The sequence below is a fragment of the Equus quagga genome, chromosome 3 (genome assembly GCF_021613505.1).
Source record: "Equus quagga isolate Etosha38 chromosome 3, UCLA_HA_Equagga_1.0, whole genome shotgun sequence".
Taxonomy (NCBI): domain Eukaryota; kingdom Metazoa; phylum Chordata; class Mammalia; order Perissodactyla; family Equidae; genus Equus; species Equus quagga.
Genome location: NC_060269.1, coordinates 97,847,765 through 97,866,633, shown reverse-complemented (window position 1 = coordinate 97,866,633; position 18,869 = coordinate 97,847,765). Strand labels below are relative to the sequence as shown.

Genomic DNA, 18,869 nt, shown 5'->3' with positions numbered 1-18,869 from the left:
CTAGAGAAAGGGGGAACCGACACGGAAGGGCCTGGTAGTAAATGTAATGGGGTTTTACATGTGACTCAGCATTTCATATTTCATCCCCACGTCCGGAGTAAGGCTGCTACACAGCAGGTACCCATTCTAGCGTCCATGTGCTATTTTGTCCAGGGATAGACCGAAAAAGGTGAACCCTGTGAGCCTGACCAACCTGCCTCTCCACAGCTTTAAAGTGATCTCCAGTCCCAAATTTCATAGATCAAGTCTGATCTCCTCATGCATGGAAAAGGAGATGTCCTGAGAATTTTAGAAGTTCCAACATTTCAGGGAAGAAGGAAATTCAGCAGGTTACAAAAGAAGAGGTCACATTACCGCCCTTAATTTCACTGAAATTAACACTGGATTCAGCTTTTGACACTGATTCCAGTTTCCACCACATGGAAAACATAACCAAGATCTTCGAAGTGTGATTTGAGAATATGCAACAAGAGGAACGTGTCAAACATTCTTCTCTGGAATCCGAGATGACAGCTGTATTTTTGACAGAGAGCATTCACTTCAGACACGTAAAGCATGCAAATCCAAAATCTTTAGAGAGACAGAGACTATATGTAGATAGAGGATAGGTAACAGCAAAATTTAACCCTTCGCCCCTCCTTAATTCTCCCAGGTCTGATAACTAAAGCGACATGATTCTGTCCCTCTAAAGCTGTCGCTGCCTTTCGGGAGTCTCACAGAAGGACCCGCCCTCAGTTCTTTCCCCTCTGCCCACTCCGGGACTAGGGGTCACTTGGCGCCCACGGTCCCCCCTCGCAGGCGGAGCTCCAGGGTGGCTGCGACTCACTCGCCTCGCTCACTCACTTAGGGAGGGAAGTGAAGAGTCCCGAGTAGGCGCAGTTACAGTCACGCAGGAGGTGACACGCGGTAGGGTGGCACCGGCGGGTCCCAGCACCCCGCCTCATCCTAGGGCGGGGCCGCGCTTCTTTCCGCACCCGGGGGAGACCTGGAGGTCCGGGAATTTCCCTGGCCCGGGGCTGTGAGCGCTGCAGCCCCATCGTGGATAAAAGGGGTGCGCCGAGGTCGGGGAGCCACAGAGCTCGCTCCGCCAGCAATCCCGCCAGCTCTCTCGCTCCAGGCCCCGCCGCCCCGACCGACTGAGCTGAGCCCCATGGCCCGCGCCGCCACCGCCACCGCCTCCTGCGCTCCCCGGCTCCTCCGGGCCGCGCTGCTGCTCCTTCTCCTGGTCGCCGCCACCCGGCGCGCGGCAGGTGAGACCCGGCGCCCTGGGGTTCCAAGGGCGGGACAGGGATCGGGTGGGCCCACCGGGGGACAGTCATGCTAACCGAGTCCGTTCTCCCTGCAGGGGCCCCCGTGGTCAGTGAACTGCGCTGCCAGTGCTTGCAGACCGTGCAGGGGATTCACTTCAAGAACATCCAGAGCGTGAAGGTGACGCCGGCGGGCTCCCACTGCGCCCAAACCGAAGTCATGTAAGTGCCACCACGCGCCGCCGCTGCTACCGTCCTTGTGACCTGCACCGTCCCGATGCCCCCAACCCGACCCCCAGCCCGACCTCCTGCCTCACTTGGATTTTCCCCTCTTTCTGCAGAGCCACTCTCAAGAATGGACAGGAAGTTTGTCTCAACCCTGAAGCCCCCATGGTTAAGAAAATGATCGAAAAGATGCTAAACAAGTGAGTAAGAGCCATTGGTCACTGGCATCTGACTCCTGAAAACTGTATCAGAGAAACCCAGGGTTTAGCTGAGGAGGGAAAAATAATTATTTCTCAATTTAATTTGCCACTAAGATCATTAATCTGCTCTGGTGCCAGAAGGGCATTTCTAGTACCCTCCATCCCCACCCTTGACTCTATCCCCATTCAAATAAGTGTGGGTAAAGCTGCTTTCATTAAAATACTCATTGGGGTTGGTCAGTTATGCTAAAAAGCTTTTCCCCTGTTAGAAAACAGGCATTTTTTTTTTTTTTTTCCTCAGTGCCTTCTGGGCTTCACACCTGAAAAGGAGAACCTTTGATTTTCTGCAACTTAGCCCCTAAAGCTTAGCGGTGAAGAATAGGGACTTTGCAGTGACGCTGCGCTGAGTACAAACCTGGGTTCACCACTTATTAGCCATGTGGTTCAAGGACGATTATTTGGTTTATCTAAGCCCAGTCGAACAGGGAAGCTGCATGGGGTTGCTGTGAGTTACTGTGAGGCTGAAGTGAGGTGCAGTGTGACAGACAGACAAAGAGTCACAGGTTCTGGCTGTTTGTAGCCAATAATTCAGTTTTTCTAAATAAAAGCATCCTAAAGAAAAGCATCTTAAATAAGAGCATACAAGAGCCTAGAGGCCTCTGCTACAGTTTAGGGAGTAGCCACGTGGTGCCAGGCTGGGAAAATTTAAATTCAGAAAACTCTGGAACACGGTGGGGCAGGCCAGGAGAAGAATGTTATGCAGCCAGCTTTCCTAAGCAGTTACTAAGTACATTTTTCTCATTACAGGGGCAGCTCCGACTGACCAGAGGAAGAAGCTGATCAGTGGCTGTAGCTGAAGTAGGCCCTGCCCTTACAGGAATCAAAGCAGAAAGAGAGAAACGGATCATCAGCTCCCGAGGCCGCCTGGATCAGGCTTAATGTGTTTGACATCGCTTAGGAGGGATCCTCCACTATTTATTTATTTATTTGTTGCTTGATTTTTCCAAGATTCTATGTTATTATTTTAAATATAAAATAATTATGTAATTGAATCTATTTGTGCACTGTACCATTATTTTTATTGTTTATTTTATGCCAAACCCAAATTAGTACAATCCTGATTTGTATTTACTTTGAAGGTAGAAGGTTTGCAAACGCCCTGCAGTCATTAAACTAATATTTTTGAGGAGCCCACAACATACCAGTGTCTGTGACAGAGGCTGGGGAGTCGAAGCAATTAGACAGTGAGGTCATTGTCAGGGTGGGGGAATATGTGTGTATGTCTATTTTTCTAACTTTTTAAAGGAATGTCAGTTATTCTTTATTGAAATGACTTTATAGTATGAGAAGTGATTTTATAGTAGTATAGAAGTGAGAAGTGGTCAACACTTCTCATGTTGAAGCTTTCAGAACCACAATGTTCTAAATATCCTTTGGACATTTCATGTCTTCCTTGTAAGGCATAATGCCTTGTTTCATGTTAATTATGCAATGTTTCTTTATGTCTTAGAACAGAGAGCTTTAAATATTTATTGATGTTTTTTGCAAAAATAAACATGAAAATAAAGTATTTCAAAATAACCAATGTTTGTTTTGTTTTCTGGAAAAAAAAAAGAGGGCCGTCTTTACTGGATAATGTGATGATTTACGTCAACATTTCTCAACGGTTTTTTCCCCTCCTGGGCATTCAATTTGCTACACAGATAAATGAAACTATCAGCTATGCTTAATTTCATCTGGTGATAGCTGTCATTCCCCTTGGCTCTCACCCACCCAGGATTGTGCTTTTCCAAACTGTGGGCTGCCCCCTCCCTCCTCAGTGTGAGAGTCACTGATATATATTGCTGGCTTTTATAAGGAGCTCCATTCTACCTCACTACTCAAGTTTACATTCTTGAGCTACATTCATTGTAACATTACATACATTGTAAAAACGCTTACATTCTTACAGCTATCTTAACAAGGACTCTTATTTAATTCCTTTTGCTAAATGATTCTTCAAACAATTATTGACAATTTAATAAAGCTGGCAGTGAAATGGTGGTAAAGTGGGTTTTTTCTTTGAAACTTAACTTGTGTTATCAATAGAAGAAGAAAAAGTGAATCACTGAGTACTTGACCTATGGAGTGATGTGATGGATATTCGGGTTCAATTTTCTAACCTTCATTTATAAGTTACTACCACTGAGTTTAATGTTATCCCAGTCCGTGGTACCAACTTACCAGATAGAATGGTTTTAAGATTTGAGTGCATTTTGTATGGAAACTGATAGATTATTTAGACTGAGAAAATCCAGGAACTTGGTATTCAGTGCTGCCCCAGGATGACAGTAGCACTCCAGGTTTCCAAGACGGAAACAAAGTTGGTACGTCAAGGGAAGAAAGAGCCCTGTAAGCTAAACCAGTGTAATCCAGACCTGAAAAGGAAGAAGGTTTGTGGATGTGTGGGACGTGTGCTTGGCTCTGACTCAGGACTAGTTGAGGGAATCCTGAGCCCTAGGTAAAAGAGTTCAGCAGAGGTAAAAAGGCAGAGCTGGCAGCCTAAATACTGGAGATCAAGTTCTGGCTTGCTCCAAGCAGCTGGGTAAGCAAGGCTCTAAGTAGCAAGAAATAACTGTGTGAGCTTCTTTTCCCTCTTAAAATAGTTAAAAACAGTCAACTCTTCATAATTCCAATGTTATTAATTACAAATGAGATGAAAGAAAATTTGTGAACTGTACAGAAGTAAATAAAGGCAAAACATTCTAGAAGCTTCATAAATGCTAGCATTCACTTTCTAACTCCAAATCAGAGGTTGTTGGAAAATATTTACAAGTAGGACTCCAAGGGCTCAATAAAGCCCTCACACCTAAGACCGGTCCTTACATTCAAACACTGTCTTAAGCTTGCTGTACTGGCCACTTAGTTCTTGTCAATATGGAACACGGAGCATAAAAAGGAGGAAGGAGATATTTCTGTTCATAGGGTGGTTAAAGACAAAGATTTCAAAGAATCAGATTGACTTTGGAGTAAATTCCAGCTCTATCACTTGTTGACTGTGTGGTCTCAGGCAAATTTCTTGACTCCATCCAACTTCATTTCCCCTTCTGTAAAACAAAGACAATAACAGAAAACACTTTCTGAAGTTGTTGCAGTGATTAAGGATTATTAATGGCTTCAGAAATCTGCCATTGGTCCTCAGACCAATTTCATGGACGTTGTTTCAGTGTCAGTTTTGGATGAAGTGGATATGTAGTGTTGTTGTCTTACCAAATTGCTCTGAGACTTTGTGAGTACAAAGCAGTCTCCCACTGAGAGTGTTATGGCAGGAAATGGGACACAAGAGTGTGTGAGGTGGTGGCCATTGGGTGAAGGAAGTAGGAAAAAAATATGTGACACAGCACAACTTTAAGAGGTCATCAGCAGGAAGCAGCAACGGCAAGAATGACTTGAGGTTTCCTGAACAATGACACCAAAGAAGCTAGAGCCAGAAAGGAGGAAATATGGCTGACCCTATTCTATCACTATGAGTCCTTCCTTGTGAGTTCCACTGAGATGTTCTCTCTGAACTTCCCGAAGTAACGGAAAAGACATTTGCGGTATGGCGGAGGTGGCACAACTGCAATAGTGTAATAGGGACAAAGATGATACTGTTTCTCTTTTCTCTGACTACCCACACAAATAATAAGGGGAAGGGCTTGTCCTGACTTTAGCAGTGATGCCCCACTCCATATCCCCTCTGTTTACCAGTGAGTTTTGCAGTTGCAATGGGCAACATCCATACATGCTGGCAGTTTCCCAGCCCAACCTCCCCTATCCTTCTGATTCTCTTCCTGACGGCTTTCTCTATTTGGGTGTGGGGAGGGAAGCATGGTAGAGAGACTTTGCTCAGCTCGCAGGCAGGATGGCCTATAATTTAATGCCCTCAGAGCAACCCTCATTGAGGGGCAGGAGTTAGTGGATGAATATTCTGTTTTCCAGTCCCTTGGTTGGACAGTTCTAGAGGTTACACTATGTATGTATATAAATATATTTTTTCAACTTCTCTCTTCTTTGTGTTCACATTTTCTTTTAAATCTTTGAGCATATTTGTAACTGATTTTTTTAAAAAAAATCATCCCATTCACAACAACATGGATGGACCTTAAGGGAATTATGTTAAGTGAAATAAGCCAGATTGAGAAAGACAATCTATGTATGACTCCACTCATATGAGGAATTTAAACATGTGAACAAAGAGAACAGATTAGTGGCTACCAGGGGAAAGGGAGGGGGTGGGCACAAAGGGTGAAAGGGTGCACCTACAACATGACTGACAAACAATAATGTACAACTGAAATTTCACAAGATTGTAAACTATCATAAACTCAATAAAAATTAACTTAAAAAAATATATATATATACATATGTCCCTGTCCCATAGGAAGCCTGAGCCCGATCTTCTGGAGTTTCACCCTATCATGTGTAACTTAGTATTGATCAAAGAGACCCAATGGAAACTCGTTGCAGATTTCTGGAGCTTTATTTTCTTGCATGGATCTCTCCTTTCTGCAGCTTTACTCCGTAACTTCTAGTCACCTCAGTTTCCCTGAATTCAAATCTGTGTGTCTTCAACTCAACAAGACCACTGTGCTCTGCTTCGGATCTCCCGTCCTGCACAGTGGTCCAGAATTGCTCCAGGAAAAAGCCAGGGTGGTCATGGATCTAACCATGTTTGCTTCCTTTTCTCAGGGGCCCTAGTCCTCTGCTGACTGTTGTTCAATGCCTAAAAACAGTTGTTGCATATATTCTGTTGAGTTTTCTAGTTGTTTACAGCGGGAGGTTAGGACAGTTTCCTTTTACTCCAACATGGCTGGAAATGGAAGTTTTGATGGGACAATTCCCTGGAATGTTTTACAAGGTTTCTCAGAGGCTCCATAGCAAGATTAAGCCTTAGTTACCTGCAGTGACATTTCACTTATGACATATACTTTATTATCTTTTCTGTCTCCCCCATCCCGTATTCCCCCACTCCCTCACTTGTTCTTCCTATGATCATCTCCAAGATAAACTACAGCACACAAGTCTGTGTATCAGAATCTGCTTTCAGGGGAACCCAAACTTGGTCGCTTGGATTCCTCAGAAATTGGATCTCAAGGCAAAGACTTATACTCTTATTTTATTAAGGAGAATAATAGCAGAAAATCAGAAGGAAGGAAAATGTGAAGTAGGGCAGGGAAAAAGTGACAACTAATAGGGCAGTGCTTAACCACAACCACACAGACCATCATCAAGTACAACTGAGTTCTTCACCTTCCTAGAGGCTATTCTGAGAGTTTGCTTTCTTATTCTGAGGAAACTAGGAAACCAACTCAAATCAAGAAATTGGAATTGCTGGATTTACATTAGAGTCATAATTCACTCCAACAGCAGGGCATCAGCCTCTGATTACTCTTCCCGTGCTGACCTTGAAGTCAAAACATGGAAGCTGGATCCATAAGACCCTAAAGTTCAGGATAGAGGCTAGAACCTACTAAACCCACATCCGGGACCTTATCTTCATCTGTGGAGAGGATGGTAGTCCTGGTGACATTTTGTCTTCCAAATAAAAAGTGACATTTTCCTATCTGGATATTATCTTTTTCCTGCTGACTCATAGGTGTTCTCTACATATTTTGGATATTAATCATTTGTCAGATTTATAGATAACACAGCTCATTTTCCAATTTGTAGCTCATATTTTCATTCTTTCTAGGGTGTCTTTTCAATTGACATGTTTGTATTTTTATTATACTTGATAATAGCAATATGCTCTGTTTAAGCCAGGAGTAGTTGGAATTGTTCCTTTTGCTTTCAACAGTTCCCTGAAGAAGAAACCACATAGTTTGGAGAGGAATAAACAATCAAGATTAAAACCAGGAACTGATCTTTTAGCAGCCAAGTTCAAAACCTGAGAGATCACACACAAAAATCAGTTGTCTCATTTTATAGACGGCACCGGGGAGGCTCAGAGACCCCTAGGGAATTACCAAATGTCACAGAACTATTTTATTTAAAAATGGACTGCAACTCAACGTTCTGATATTTAGTACAGTACTATTTTCATTAACTAGATCATTCTCATAACTGCCAAAGAAGATTATTAGCTTGAATCTTGGTTCTAGGATTGGCTTTCTAAAATTTGTATAAGCAGTTTCAGGGAACTAATTAAGAACTAATAACCCATTCATACCACAAGCTACTGTAGGGCAGTCTAAAGGAAATATGATGAACATTTGGCCAAACAATTTGAAGTAAAAAATGGGTTCAGCCACTTTGTGTGATCAGCTAAGTTACTCTGTCAGCTATCTATCGCCTCCCCAAAATGCAATGACTTAAAACAACCACTATTTTATTCTGGCTCATGACCCCATAGCTCATCAGTTTGGGCTAGGTGATGCAGCGGCTGGTCTGGACTTAGTTGGGTGGTTCTTCTGATGGGGTCTCTGGGGTCACTCGTGTGGCTGCAGTCATCTGATGACTTGAGCAGGACTGCCTCACTCACAGGTTTGGTGCTTGGTGCTGGCCATTGGCTGGGCCTCATGTCTCTAGCAGATGAGCTTAGCTCTCTTCTTATGGTGGCAGCAGCATTTCAAGATGGCAGGAGTGGAAACTCCTTGGCTTCTTGCATTCTTGACTCTTTCCTAGTTGGATATTATCTTTTCCTTATTGACTCACAGGTGTTCTTTACATATTCTGGATGTTAATCCTTTGTCAGATTTATAGATAACATAGCCCATTTTCCAATTTGTAGCTCATATTTTCATTCTATGATGTCTTTTTAATTAACCTAAGTTTGTATTCTGAATACACTTGAGTTTAGCAATGTGCTCTTTTCTAGTTAGCACTTTTAGTGTCTTGTTTCAAAACAATTTCCCTTCACAGAGGTCATAAAAATATTCTTCTATATTGTCATTTAAAATTTTTTCTTTGTATTTAAGAATTTAGTCCACCTGGAATTGATTTTTGTATATGATGTGAAGGATTATCCAATTTTATTTTATTTTTCTATATGGCTCCTCAATTGTTCCAGCACTATTTATTAAAATATTATTATTCACCCACTGATCTGCAACACTACTTCTCGCATGAATTGAGTTCCCTTCAATGTGTGGGAGTGCTTATGACCTCTCTATTCTGTCACGTTAATCAATTTGTCTATACTTGTGTCCTATTTTCATTGTTAACATTTTATAATAATTCTTAACATCAGGAAAGGAAAATTCTCCCATCTTCAGAGTGGCTTTTCTTTTCTTAGGTTTTTGCTCTTCCATATAAATCTTCGCAGCATCTTGAAAATTTGCACTAAATTAAATTATAATTTTGAGTGGAATTTCTTCAAAATTATACAGTAATTTGTGAATTATTGATATATTTATGGGTCTGAGTTTTCTATTTCAAGAACATAGAATAGCTCTCAAGTTTTTGAGCCCTTCTCTAATGTCTTTAAACAAAGTTTTATAATATTCTCCATAAACGCCTGCCATATCCTTTTTATTATAAAGAATTTATTTCTAGTCTAGTCTATATTTTTTTCATGCTATTATAAAGAACATCTTTATAAAATGTCACAGTCTTGCTATTATCAGTGATTAAACATAAAATTTTGTATTGATTTTGTACCATCAATCCTTTTCTTGAGTGGTCACGTCATCCGGGAACAATGGCAGCTCAGTTTCCTCTTTCGGAAAACTTGTCTTTTGTTTATCTTTCTAGCTTTGCTGAGTTGGCTGTGGTAACAGCAGACACGTTTGTCTGGTTTCTGCATTCAAAGGGCATACCTCGACCTTTTCACCATTATGTACAATGTTTTACAGCTATCCTTGTATTGGTGACTTGTTAAGGAGTCATTATATTATCATTATAATTTTTATTAGTTTTCATAATCAGATGTTAAATTATGTTATTTTCTTAAACCCTGGAATGTACACTTCAGGTCAGAGTATGGCAAGATAATCTGGTCTTCATGTAATGAATTTCAAAGGGGTGGAACTCTGTCATTCTGTGAAGTGTAGTTAAAAACTACAGAATCAATTTAACTGAGCAATTTATACTCCCCTCCCCAATAATAAATGAAGCTTTAACAAGGTCCTAAAAGCTAACAAAATTAGAATAGTTATACTGACAAAGAATATATAGAAAGTGGTTGATAACTGGCAGCCTGGAAGATATTACACTTGTGTGGATTTTTCAGAGTCTAGCACTGTGCCTCGTACATCCTAAGCCCAATAAATGTTTGCTGATTAGCTGATATCTCAAAAGACTCTAAGAAAAGATGTTATTCTTTAATTGATTAAAAATAACTGAGTTGTGCACACAGATGTGAATAAAGTTGTATTCTAAGAAGATGATTAATATAGTTTGAGAAAACCCTGTGATCATTTTAAGCATATGCATTTTATGTTGCAGAAATTCTAATGAAGAAATTTGAAGCATTATTAAATTAAGTACCGTTATTATTTAACCAAAGCACTCTTTTCTTTTCAGAATCACATGTAAAGGTGGGAGATTAAGTTGTTTGAATCTTGAGACTAAATGAGTGATGAGTATCATCAAAAAGTTTATGGACAGGCACCATCATATTCATATTCTTGCTTTCTCTTTTCTTTTAATTAAATGTACATCTAAAATATATACACGCTCTGGTATAGATTAGGATAAAATTACAGTAAGAATAGAATAAGGCTATTCAGAGAATCTAAAAATGTGGTTCCCTGACCACCAGAATTAGCATCACCTGTCAACTTAGAGATGCAAATTCTCAGGCCTCACCTCAGGCCCACTGACTTGGAAGCTCTGAAAGCAGGCAGCCCATTTTAACAGCCCTCCAGGTGATTCTGATGCACTCTCAAGTTTAAGAACTACTGGTACATATCTTCTATTGAACAAAATATCCAAGTTTGACCTATGTTATAAATATCTCCATTGAATATAAAAGTGATTTAAAATTGCTAGAAGCTGCTGTATGCAGACCAGCTGGGCAGGCAATAGACCCATTTGATGAAAGAGATCTTAAGAAAAAATCCTCCCCCTTTTGAAAAAAAAATTATTTCTGACAGAACATTTCTAGAAACTAAACTTCAAATGGAATTTGCAAATTGGTGGATGGAAAGGGTATAATAAGGACTGGCAGGTGATATGGGAGCGAGTTTGGATTAACTTCTGAAAAAACCCTAGGATTTTCTTGGATTTTTAAGCTATAGCATTGGGTAAGAAGGGAGAGGTGACCACTCATAACAAAAAACTAAATTTCATGGTTTTCTAAACTAAAAAATAAAAAGGAAAATAAATTAAGGGTATATGGAGCTTATGATTCACCCGAGGGTCACCTTGACAGTTGAGTGATGCAAACTGTTGGGAGAGCTTGGGTTTTTTAATCCTATTGCTATGGTTTAGTGTTCCAGATCCACCAGCTACAGCTTATGTCGTTCTGGAAAATTCACTTAACATTGGGGATTCACATGTTTTCATTTGTTCTTACTTTGCTCTATCATGGGAGAAGTAGATATAATACATGTCAAGTACTTAATTATGGCTATTATTAATTTTCAACTTACCAAACACGTGGGCTTTTTTCTTTATTCTTTAGTGGGCTTTTTTCTTACAAGGGACTACACATGGGTAATCCTGTGTATCTGTATAGCTTGTATTGTAGTGCCCCTAGCTGATGGCCACACAAGGAACATCACATGCTATGGGTATCGAGAGCCCTTGGCATCATTGTGAGCTTGGACATCCTCCAGAATTTTCTTTGAAAGTAGCATTAATTTTTGCTAATTCAACTTTTGCTGAACTGCTTTCTCTACTTATTCTGGAGACCTAAACATTGTTTTCAGGCAGGTGACAGGCTACTTGTGAGGGCAGTAATGGAAGGAAAGTTGATGAAATTTCCATTATGTAGGAAGGATAGTCCCCAAAACTCAGATGGTAGGTGAGAAGTTTCCCTGTTAGGGTCAATATATCTTCACAGATGCTACCTTTTCCATGCTGCCCCCTACCGCCTTTAGTCCATTTAACTTCCTAGTCGACTCTGGCCTTTGACCACTGTTTTTCTCTTCACCCCATCCTTTGATGTGATTCTTAATGACATCAGTATGGCTCTTTATTAACTTGTCAACACTCTGCTCTCTTGATTGCTCAGCCTTTGAATTCCAAATGCCTTAACCTCCACCCCATTTTAGTCACCCACAACCTTGGATCTCAGTATAAAGTAAAGTTGTTTATCTACAGTGTGGAAAACTGAAATATCTCTTTTAGAAAAATTTTCCATTCATTATAAGATCTGAAATAAGAATGTACTTAAGAAGAAGGAAATGAGATGTCAAACGGCTGTATTATAGCCAGCCCTGGTGGTTCAGTGGTTAAGATTCAGTACTCTCACCGCCATGGCCCAGATTCATTTCCTGGTCAGGGAACCACAGCACCCATCTGTCGCTTGTCATACTGTGGTGGTTGAGTCTTGCTGAAAGTTATGCTACCTGTATTTCAAATATCAGTAGGGTCACCCATGGTGGACAGGTTTCAGCAGAGCTTCCAGACTAGACAGACTAGGGAGAAGGACCTGGCCACCCACTTCTGAAAAAATTGACCATGAAAACCCTATGAATAGCAGCAGAGCATTGCATGATAATAGTGCCAAAAGAAAGACAGGCAGGGTTCTGCTCTGCTGTACACAGGGTCACTAGGAGTCTGAATCAATTTAATGGCACTAACAACAACAGTTGTATAATAGAATTGTCTTAAATTTTAAGAATTTACTTTTAAATAAAGCAAACCTAATAGATAACATCAGCCAAGAGTAGAAGTGATCCAACCTAGGAAACTATAAGGTCATCATGTGGAGAGTGGAAAGGGAGGAAATTTATAACCATTAAGACCCAGGGAGGGGTCAGCCCTGATGGCCTAGGGGTTAAAGTATGGTGCACTCTGCTTCAGCAGCCCAGATTGGGTTCTCGGTGGCAGAACCACACCACTTGTCTATCAGTAGCCATGCGGTGGCAGCAGCTCACATAGAAGAACTAGAAAGACTTACAACTAGAACATAAACTATGTACTGGGGCTTTGGGGAGGAAAAAAAGAGAGGAAGATTGGCAACAGATGTTAGCTCAGGACTAATCTTTCCCAGCAAAAGAAAAAAAGCGGGGGGGGGGGGGCGGGGAGGGGGATTCTTAAAAAATAAAACAAAGCAAAACAGACCCAGGGAAGATCACAAGGATGCTGCCTCAGAAAGAAGAGATGGAAAACACTGAGCTAAAGCTATGTTCTAATCATTTAACTTCTTAGTAAAATTTCTGCATATACAACACCATATTCAGTGAATAAACATCACATTTCTTTTTACTGTTTCTGAAGAAAAAAATGTGTAAACAGATGAGTGATGCTCTCATGGAGCCAATGAACAGAAATGCTGCTTCAGAAAGTGTCTTAGTCCATTGGGGTTGCCATAACAAATTACCACGGACTGGGTGGCTTAGACAACAAACATTTATTTCTCACAGTTCCGGAAGCTGGAAATCTAAAGTCAAGGTGCCAACGTGGTCAGATTCTTGGTGAAGGTACTCTTCCTAGTTTACAGATGGCCATCTTGCTGCTGTGCCTTCACATGGTGGACAAAGAGAAAGGTAGTCCTCTGGTCTTTTCTTATGTGGGCACTAATGCCATTCCTGAGGGTTCTGGTCTCATGACCTAATTTCTTTCTAGCGGCCCTGAGCTTTGGAGGAACACAAACAATCAGTTCATAGCAGAAAAGGATTCAATCCATAGGTACTGGAGCCCTCAGGACTTTCTTTTGTCATCTGTTGTGTCTTTGCCTCTCTCTCTCTCTGCTTCTCTGGTCTCTATGCAAGTCAGCCACAAAAAGTAACTTGCTATCTCTAAGAGTCAATTTCTAATTCTTGAGATAGAAGAGCTTATTGGCCATATTGATTCAGCTGTCCATATAGGTCCAATCAACTGTGGCCAAGAGACTGTGGTTACTTGGTGCAAACAAGACCATCTGAGACCCATCATTGCAAAATGCAAAAACAGTTCACAGAGAAGTGAGCATTTGTACGAATTGGGCAGGCACTTCCAAAGGATTCCATCCCTGCATGTGTGTGTCTGCGTGTGCCAGAGGGAAAAGCAAAACCAGAGAGACAGAAAGAGAAAACACATTTCCTCAATATGAAACTCTTGCTAAAGAGAAACTATTGCTCTTTAGAGAGGTGACATGCACACTGAGAGAGCCCCAGGCAAAAAGTCGAAAGAGTTGGGCTCTATGATTCTGAAGAAGTGTCTGAACTTCTCTGTACTCAGTTGTAAATGTGAAAACATGGCCAAACAAAACAAAACAGAACAAAATATCTCCATGCCTCATGGGATTTTTAAGAGGAGTTAATAAAATTGAGATTGCTTTGAAAGTTAGTATGAAAATTCATATATAAAGTGTCATTATTTTTATTGCTTTATGTATAGTGTTGTCCTTATTATTAAGAAAATTGTAAAGTTACTTCCCATTTAGTACTTAATAAGCCAGTTTTATGGTACTATCGACACTGCCTTATCCACAGTTTTATAGCCCAAGCCTCTAAACTGGAGCAGGTGGCAAGTTTTTGCTGCGGATCATGGCAAAATTATAATCATGTCATTAAGCTCTACTCTAACAATTAACTCTGAGACTGAGTTTGACAAAAGGGCTATCTCAGGATCACAAGTAGAAGACTAATGGTATTTTAGAATATAAAATTCCAAATTTCAAGAGAAAAAGATCCAGTTGGCACAGTTTGAGTCATACACCCACTCATGGTCTAGCCCCCTGTGGACAGGAGAGTGGGAACACACTGCGGAGACCTGGCTGCTGCAGCCACCCCAGGATGAGGCTGGCGATCTTCCAAGCAGCTGGCAGATAACTCGGTGGGGCCTCTCTACAACTCAGAAAGCACCTTTCTCAAAACTAAGGGAAGGGAAAGTGAGCGTGGCACTTCTGATTCCACAGGTGATTTTTTTTTTTTTGGACAAAATAACCTAAAAACCTTTACACTACAAATCATCTAGAAATACTGGATAAGATGTGAAATAAATCCTTCCAAACGGATAGCTTAATTCCTCAGGATCTTTCCCCAGACCCCTAAAAAAGGAAGCAGAAACTGAGAGAGGAAATCTCCTAGGTAAATGCTGTGCGTTGTGCAGGGCGAGGATTGAAGGTAGTCGCAATCACTTAGCTAGATGTTGGCATTTTGATCTCACATTAGGACAGATGACATGATTGTGGATCTTTGTTAACATAGAGAGTTGTAACAAAGATCCCAGCATAAAATCAGAACCTTCAATAGAAATAAAGCTACTAAAAAACACAGGTCTGTGATAAGGAGTATGTCTACCCCCACATGGACAATGGTTGGGAAAAAACCAATTTCCTCCCTGCAAAGTCTCTACCAAGAGTCTACCCTCAGGTAGGATTCCATTATAACACCTGTATGGTCGGTGAGCTCCTAGCTAGCATAGAAGAGGACCCAGATCCATGTCTGGCAGAAATGCAAGTAAAACTGCCCTAGTAGAACATACCATCAGCATGGACCCCACAGGAGTCTCAAAGACAAAGCCATGCTGAAGACAAATCCATAGTCCACATTTACAAAACTCTAGAGGAACCATCCACCCTAAGCAGCAGTCAAGACCCACAATAAACAGCATCCCTAAAATCAAAAGTGTTCAAATCAACAAAGGAGACTGTTATAAATATGTTTCAAATCATCTGACATCAAAGAAGGAATAGAATCATAAGAAAATAATAAGATACTAGGAAACCAAGCAGATTTTGGGGAGGGGACAAATAGATAATAAGAAAAGGAACACCAAATTTAAAAAAACCTAAAAACAAGGGGACTTCTAAAAATAAAAGTATGATTACATAAAGTAAAATCTCATTGGATGGCTTCAACAGTAGATTAGATTCAGGTAGAGAGACAACTATTTTAGATGCATCTATGATGCAGCAGAGATAAAAATATAGAAGATACAAGAAGGCAGTTAAGAGACTTCAAGAATAGTGTGATAATATCTAACTTATTTCTGAAAGGCATTCCAGACGGTGAATGGGTGAAAAGTAATATTTGAAAGGATAATGACTAAGATGAAACTCCCATATTCAGGAAGCCCAGTAGATGCTAAGCAGGAGAGAAAAATAAAACTCACACCCAACTACGTTGTAGTGAACCTGAAAGAAACAAAATGCAAAGATAAGACCTATGAATGAATAAGCATGCGCCACCATGTGTCAAGTGCCCTAGAAGAGGGACTCAAGGAAAGGTGAAACCTGTGGCAGGTCTCTAGGAATACATGGTTTTTCTAAAATGATTGCTCTGGATAAAATAGTTGTAGAAAAATATCAAATTGCTCCAGTTTTGTATACATGTTTGTAAGGAAGAATCAGGGTCACCACATTTGGCTTGTGTTAGTATGCCTAGATGTGAAACAGTTTCTAAGGGATACAGTGAACCATTAAGATGAAATCAGCGTTAGTCATTCATTTATTTATTTGACTAATTTCACAACAAATTTTTTGCTTCCTTATGTTTGTGGTTCAAACACTATACACCTAATGAATCACACGTTTTACATTTTTTCACTATGATTTTTTTCCTTTAGGTGCAAAGAGCTTTTCAAAATGTAACCTGCTGGGTACATTGAGAAAATATGCCTTCATTCCTGCTCGCCGCACCCATCTTAATGTGTTAATGTGGGAAAGTGGTAAAAATTAATAGGTGAAACAGGATTTGGAGCTGACAGACCCTATTAGTTCTACTATTTACAAGTTACGTGATTTCAGATAAGTAGCTGTTCTGAATTTCAGCTTATTCTTCTATAAAATGTTAATGTCTACTTTAGAGAGTGATTGAAAGGATGAAAGAAGTGAATGCCTTCAACCAATTTATGCTCCAGAAGTCAGATCAAATTACTTATAGTCCCTCTGAAGGTACTGTTCCATTTCTTGGCTTAAAGCTTGTATTCATACTGCTCCCTCTACTTGGAGCATTTCCCCGTGTCCTGCCTCCTTACCCTTCACCTGATCTGACATTTAGAGGAGCTAACATCTGAAGAATGATCTTAGTTTGTATATCCTTTCCTCTAGGAGGCCTTTGTCACGCCCCTCAAGTCTAGGGTATTTGCTCTTCATCTATACAAGCTGTCAAAATTATAATGGCTTAACATTTTAGCTCATTTTACAGGGGAAGTTTTTAAATCAACACAAACATAAATGACTTGCCAAAGATTATAAAACTAGCTAGTGGCAGAGCCAAGGCATGAAGCCAGGAATCCTGATTTTTATCCCCAATTATCTCTATTCCTGCTACCTCAGCTAGCAGGGCCAGTTCCACCCTTGTTACACCCAGCTTCTGGGATGCTGAGACATATAAGTTCCAGAAAGAGACCCTCTGTGTATTTCTGGCTGAGGTGCATTTCTTCCCCATGACACGGTAATTCATCAGGCCATCTAAGACATCCTGACTGATAGTCCTTGCCAGCTCTGCTAGCCTCCCCCTACTGAATCATCAGATGCCATAATCTTGGTCTGGACCAACATCTATCTTCTGCATTTTCTTCCTGGTGCCAACAGAAACATGTTATCATTTTAATTTAGCCAAATCTCCTTCCAGAACTCATCATTCACACAGAAATTTTTCTCTTCTCTTGAGACTTAATCATTATCACTGCTGGAAAGAATTGTCCCCCTTCCTCTCATCACCACCAGTCACCAATCGGTCAATGCCCGACCCCATTGGCCAGGGAGCTCAAGGAGGAGAAGTTGCATTCATTATCTTCCCCAAACCCACTGTTCCTCTGTTTTATTTTGTTAAACTACAGTTCATCCATCTGTTTAAGCTGGGGACTTAGGGGTCATCCTAGAGCGACCCTCTCCCTCTGCCCCGCATTCAGCCGGGCTCCAGGTCCTGCCTTTTCAACTTTTTTAACCCTCAGTTAGCCCTCCTCTCTCTTTCCTCTGCCACTGCCTTAGTTCTGGCCTGCCCAAGCTTTCACCTGTATCCCTGAAAGAACTTCCTAACTGGTCTGCCTGACCCCAGTTTGTCCCTATCCCTCTTATTCACTGCCAAATGATTGTTCTAAAATGCAAATCTCACCAGGTGAGAAGGATCCCTCATCTATAAGACAGGTCAATAATTAAGAAAGACCTTTAGTTGTATCCTTTATGAAAATTATCTCTTATTCTTAAGATCTGCCTCTAAACACATCGAATGGACCCAGCTCTGACTCCGTCCTCCTGGAGTCATTCAAATTATGATACTCCTGGGGTCATCTGGTCAAAAGAGAGATCCACGCTCCTTTCACGTCATTTTATTCAATTTGCTATTTTTTACCCATGGGACAAAACTTACATTAGCAAATAGGTACATGTGCTTATATTTATTGAAAGAACATGTGTACATGGTAAAAATTCAAACAATGTAAGAGTTTGTACAGATTTAAAAAAAGGGGCGAGGGATAAGTTTTCATCTTACCCCAAATACTGAGTTGTCTGGTTTCCATTCCTAGGAGTAATGACTTTTACCAATTTGGGTGAGTATGTAGTCCCAGAAATGTTATCTGAATGCACCAGCATATTCGATGTCATAAATGAGAGCATTGTTGTATTTCAGAACATCTATTTTTGTTTATCTATTTATTTACTTACTTACTCAAGATGGGGAATTGGAGAAGAATATTTTATTGAAGGTATGCACCATTATTTGTTTAACCAGTCCATTTTGAGGGACATTTAGGTGTTTCTAGACTTTTTTTTGTACAATAAATAATGTTTGTGAATATTTACATATTCATTTTTTGTCTACGTGTTATGCATGTATATCTATAAGATAAAACCACAGAACAGGAATTTCTGACTCAAAGGGTACGTGCATTTACATTTTGATAAACATTGCCAAAACATTTCCAAAGAATTTGCACCATTTTAAACTCCATCTATTAGACTGTGAAAATGCTTATTTCCCAACACCCTTGTATAGTCTTTGATGGTGCTATGTTATCAAACTTTTTGACTTTGCCAGACTGATAGTGAAAACTACTATCTCATTGTTTGAGTATGTTTTTCTCTAATCATGAGTCATGTTTGGCTTCTTTTCATTCTTTTGCAGGTATTTATATTTTATAATCTGGGAAATTTTTCTGCTGATTATTAGTCTTTTATGATTTATCTGTAAGAGAT

General features: G+C 40.4%; 1 protein-coding gene across 1 annotated transcript; it reads left to right on the top strand.

Annotated features, from left to right (window-relative positions):
- Positions 1 to 937: 937 nt before the first annotated feature.
- On the top strand, positions 938 to 3,244 carry LOC124237416 (growth-regulated protein homolog gamma-like). Its single transcript, XM_046657021.1, has 4 exons — positions 938 to 1,250; positions 1,346 to 1,469; positions 1,589 to 1,672; positions 2,480 to 3,244. The coding sequence occupies exons 1-4, from the start codon at positions 1,151 to 1,153 to the stop codon at positions 2,493 to 2,495; spliced, it is 324 nt and encodes a 107-aa protein (XP_046512977.1). The 5' UTR covers positions 938 to 1,150; the 3' UTR covers positions 2,496 to 3,244.
- Positions 3,245 to 18,869: the final 15,625 nt, after the last annotated feature.

What these genes read in the sequence shown, in the direction of transcription:
- LOC124237416 (XM_046657021.1), top strand. Translation starts at nt 1,151, where the DNA reads ATGGCCCGCGCCGCCACCGCCACCGCCTCCTGCGCTCCCCGGCTCCTC. An exon ending in CGCCACCCGGCGCGCGGCAG is followed by an intron (nt 1,251 to 1,345) that starts GTGAGACCCGGC and finishes TTCTCCCTGCAG; the next exon opens with GGGCCCCCGTGGTCAGTGAA. An exon ending in TGCGCCCAAACCGAAGTCAT is followed by an intron (nt 1,470 to 1,588) that starts GTAAGTGCCACC and finishes CTCTTTCTGCAG; the next exon opens with AGCCACTCTCAAGAATGGAC.